At 45.3% G+C, this 4,954-nt stretch overlaps 1 protein-coding gene across 1 annotated transcript; it reads right to left on the reverse strand.

Annotated features, from left to right (window-relative positions):
- Window positions 1-2,748: 2,748 nt before the first annotated feature.
- Window positions 2,749-4,578, reverse strand: LOC125532266. The gene is made up of 3 exons (XM_048696394.1): window positions 4,408-4,578; window positions 4,197-4,258; window positions 2,749-3,113 (listed from the first exon to the last, which is right to left on the reverse strand). The coding sequence occupies exons 1-3, from the start codon at window positions 4,463-4,465 to the stop codon at window positions 2,991-2,993; spliced, it is 243 nt and encodes an 80-aa protein (XP_048552351.1). The 5' UTR covers window positions 4,466-4,578; the 3' UTR covers window positions 2,749-2,990.
- Between the last annotated feature and the right edge of the window lie 376 nt (window positions 4,579-4,954).

A 4,954-nucleotide genomic window follows, 5' to 3' on the forward strand; every position in this document is an offset into this window, starting at 1 on the left:
GGGGGGGAGGAACCGAGATGGAGGAGGAAGAAGGGCGAGCATGTGTATGTGCTGGAGGGGGCGCAGGGATCGTCTGTGCGGCCGAAGCTGTGGCACAAGATCAACCTTTTTTTTGGTGTGTGTGTGCGCGCGCGTGTGTGTTTGCCATGGGTAGTTGGTCAGTGAGAGAGAGCCTCACGGTTGTTTGGGGTTGTTTGAGAAGTGTCGAGACTAGACTCGTGTAAACGGGGTGCGCCAACCTTTTGACAGACGTTTACACCGTCGTGGTCTCATTATAAGACAAGTGTTTACCATAGGTGGGTAGTGAGTGAGTGAGAGGCTCTCTTGCCCAGCATGTTATTTGGGGATGTTTGCATGGCGTCATGACTAGCCTCGTCAAAGCGAAGCGCGCCAATTTTTTTATGAATGTTTACGCCGCTGCCACGGCCTCGCGAAGTTGCTAGCTGAAAAGTGAATGAGTGGCTGAAAAGTTGCAAAAGATCCAAAAGTGGGGGGTCTTCATCTGAGGGGACACCTAAGCCTTCGGTCGACGCCGAATTTTTGACTCGGCAATCCCTATTTGTCATTCAAGTAGACTCTTTAAAACACGTGAGTAATGTGAGAATATTTGCCAACTTTTTAGCATGTGTATGTGCTGGAGGGGACGCAGGGATCGTCTGTGCGGCCAGAGTTGTGGCACAAGATCAATCTTTTTTTTTGGTGTGTGTTTGCCCTAAGTGAGGGCCTGACGGGTTGTTTGGGGTTGTTTGCATAGCGTCGAGGCTATCCTTGTCAAAACGGAGCGCGTTGACTTTTTGGTACACGTTTACACCATCGTAGTCTCATTATAACACGAGTGTTTTATCGTGGGCAGGTAGTGAGTGAGCGAGAGTCTTTCTTGTGCTGACGGGTTGTTTGGGGCTGTTTGCATAGCGTCGTGACTAGCCTCGCCAAATCGGAGCGCGCCAATTTTTTGGTAGACGTTTGCATTGCCGCCGTAGTCTCACTAAGTTGCTAGCTTAAAAGTGAATGAGTGGCTGAAAAGCTGGCAAAGATCCAAAAAGTGTGTGGGGGGAGGGGGTCTTCATCTGAGGGGACACCTAAGCCCTCGGACGACGCCAAAGTTTTGGTTCGGCAATTCATACCTGCCATCCAAATCGTCTCTTAAAACACATGAATAACATGACAATATTAGCATGCGGCAGATATTGCCTCTTTTGGTACAAATGAATCTTACAACACGTGAGTAGAAGAGGAATATATATTTGTGGTAGATATCGAAAGCATGAGAATAAACGGTAGAAGTTCGTTTGGTTACACGAAAGAGAAAAAGGTAGTAGGAACCCTCCTAGAAGATTATGTGTGTGCCATATACTCCTAGTTGTTACATGGACACATTAAGAAAAATCTTGCGAGAGTCGACTTACCAATATATTTCCAATCGAGCGAAGTAGACCATAAAAAAGGTTCGCATTATTTTCGATCCAACGAAACAAACAAGTCTTGAGTCCATGTGTTTGTTTCTTAATTCAGCAAGGGGGCGGGGGTTGTATTGTCACAGGGATTCATGCTTAGCCATGAGTTCATTGAGGATGCATTGATTAGCTAAGACTCATGGTACATCGTATGCGGCGTAACGGACAAATATATACTCCAGCTTAGCTATATTGTAAGCTTATAAGTTCCTCATCCAACTTCGTTCATGTGCGTGTCAAACAAACTAGGTTGCATAGAGCATATATTAATGTGATCTAGATCATATAAGGTGAATACCTGTCGTGTTATTCGTGTCACTCTAAATCGGTGACAACCGGTAAAAGACCTGGTTATATTTCCATGTTAGTAACACCCGACACCTTTCCACGTGTAACCAACAAGGCGACAAACATAATTTGTCGGGGGCTCGGGGCTATGACAAGGGTATCATGTCTTTACACAAAAAAATATTTGAAATAAGTACATACTCAAAATTATAAGCCTGAATTTTGATGCCATTGGATGGAGTGGCGGTAGGGTTTGTTAACTTTGTTCAAGTGGCAGCCACGGTGTAACACTCGTAGATGACGGGCACAGAGGATCCCCGGCTTGACCAGGTACGGAGAAAGGGATTGTTGGCTCTGCTGACGCGTAAGCCAGGATGGCAATTATTGGTTGGGTTCGGGAGCCCCATAGTCACATCACAAAATGCCATTACCACCGCAAAGATATATTTTTTTTTCAGCACAAACAAAAATCAACCATGTTTTCCATCTTAAATAAAATCAACAAAAAAGACATCGAAAAGATTCAGTAGTCCCAAGGAGCGAATTTCATATCTTTTTGCTGGAAAGGGTCCAAAAGCCCATAAGTACAAGAAATCTTCATCTCTTTTGCATGGAGAGGATCCAAAGTTCATAAAAGAAAATCTTCATCTTTTCTGCATGGGAAGAAAGGGTCCAAAAGTTCGAGTTCGCCCAAAGATCGATCGCGTCAGCGCGCACGTACCCGGCCGTACTCGACTTCTCAGAGGCCGCCGAAAGGGTCCAAGGCTGTACAGCTCGGAGATGCCATGTGCTGCCAGTACAGTTTTGGATATTGAGTCACAGAGTCACCGGTACTACCAAGGAGGCCAAAACTGTAGTAAATGCAGCAGCAAGGCAGGCGGCAGACCGTCTACAGTATAATACTGTATGTGTACTGCGTACAGTGAGCATGGCAAAGATTTGTCCATTCTGAAGACATTCAGAAATATATTGGAACCTTGTTGCAGGTTGATGAAAGAGAGAGGAATGGGGAGTTGCTGGTCAGGCAACTAGGCAAGAACACATATGATCTTGCATCTGAAGCATAAATGTTTCGAGGGGTGGATCATACACGATCAGGAACCGCAGGATCCGACTGTAGAAGTACCAAAACTCTTATCTATCTAACGCAGCTCGACTACATGGACCTGGCCAGAGCAAATGAACTTCGTTTCTCGGACGAGTACATCAAAATGACCCGCATTGGTGCAACAGTTTAGGCCATGGGAATCAGTTGTCGAGCTCCATGGCTTGCGCGGCCTTGGCTTTTCCCAGTGCTGAGAGCTTTGTCTTCACCTTCTTCTTGCCGACCTTGAAGCTGCTGCCCTTCTTCTTCTTATCGCTTCCATCAATCTGAATTGGCAGAGAAACAGAACTAACGTTAGCACAGATGTAGCAAGCTAGGTTGTTCAGGTAAAAATTCAAGCAAACACTACAACCAAGGTTTACGAGTCGAAGAGTCATTCTGAGGGACTCATAGACTAGTCGACGCTAAAGTGTAGTCGGCCCTGGAGTTGCAACTCATAGTCTATAGATTAGTCTTGACTAGTCCTTCGACTCATAATGCTTGGCTACGACAGCGAACAACAGAGGATTGCAGTTTGAAGTGCCAATGCGCAAAAACAAAAATAAGTGTCATGGTGCATACATAGAGGCAGCTAACTAGCTCAAGAACAGCACAGGTGCTGCAAAACGGCCAGGTTGTATTAATCAGGGAAATCCCCAGAGATGGTTTGGGGTAGGCAATTCAAGGAAAATGCATGGTTTGGGGGAAATGAGATAATCTGGAGACCATTTCCAGAAAAGCATCTGCACTAATCGTTTCAGACCTCTCAGTCAGGTCGCACTTCTAGTTGGAAAGAAAGAGTATGCAAATGTCTCCAAGTGAATTGATCAGTAACGATTTCCAAGTGAACTAATTGTTATGAATATACCCTATTCTAAATTCTAAACACAGGTTGATCGCATCAGAAATCTCTTGAGCCCAACAAACGGTGTTCCAGCTGTACTAATTATTGCACAAAGCCAAAGAGTGTGAACTCTAACAGAGAGCCCAGCAGTCATCCTCTCGCTCGGAATAAAAAGGTCGTCGCAATTTTCATCCTTTCCTACGAATCGAGCCAAATTGGTACACACGCCAACAAGGTTGCGGCCTAGCATTCCAAGCTAAAAACACCGCTAATCAGAACTCCATGTGCCAAAAGACATGATATGCTCATCTAAAATGCAGAGGCGCCCAGTAGCAGTGCAGCACACAGTCAGGAAGCTGAGCTCCGTGTACCAAAAGATCATATAAGACCATATGATATGCTCATCTAACACAGCAACAGTAGCAGCACAGCACCAATAAGAAGCTGGTTCCACTAACGATTAGTCTAGCAGAGCATCCAGGTCGAGCAGCAGAGTCAAAGCAGGGGATGCAGGGGCAGCACATACCTTCATCTTGGACTTCTTGGCCTGCAGCTTCTTGGCCTGCTCCTCCTTGGCCTTCTTCTCCCCTGTAGACACACACAGCAATCACGATCAATTCAAACCCAAACAAATCAAATCGGGTTCTTCCTCTCAACCGCTACGGATTGGAGGAAGAAAGCGACTGGGAGAGGAGGGGGAGAGAGAGAGAGAGAGAGAGGGTGAGTGGTGGCGGTACTCTGGAGGTCGAACTCGTGCTGCTTCTTCCGCTTGGAGAGGCTGTTCTTCTTCGACATCGTCTGAGTCGCTTCGCCGCCGGCCGCCGGAAGACAGAGGCAGAGGCAAACCCTAGCCGAGCCAAGAAAGGTTTTTTCTTCCTCCTCGTCTCCCCACCTTCCCGCAATAAGCGGCGTCGGCCACAGCGAGGTGTACTGGGCCGGGCCCTGCTCTGCGTTTTGCGTTTCGTACAAAAGTTTTTTTTTGTTTCACTTGTTCTTTTTCTTTTCCATTCATTGTTTTTTCTCTTCTTTATTTCTCATTATTCTGTTTATTGTTTTATTCCCAGGATTTTATTATTTATTTTCTGTTTCCCATGTGTTTATTCTCCTATATGTTTACCTTTTAATTTTCCATTACTAATGAGTGCGGAAATAATTTTGTAAGTTGTTCTATCCAACAAAACGGAACTTTGGTAAGAATAGTTGTTGATGTTTATTTGTAAATAAATAAATCTCTAGAAAATTTCATTCTTCATTAAAAGCTGATCCTGGTCCCAAAGAAGAATG

The sequence above is a fragment of the Triticum urartu genome, unplaced genomic scaffold (assembly GCF_003073215.2).
Source record: "Triticum urartu cultivar G1812 unplaced genomic scaffold, Tu2.1 TuUngrouped_contig_9525, whole genome shotgun sequence".
NCBI lineage: Eukaryota > Viridiplantae > Streptophyta > Magnoliopsida > Poales > Poaceae > Triticum > Triticum urartu.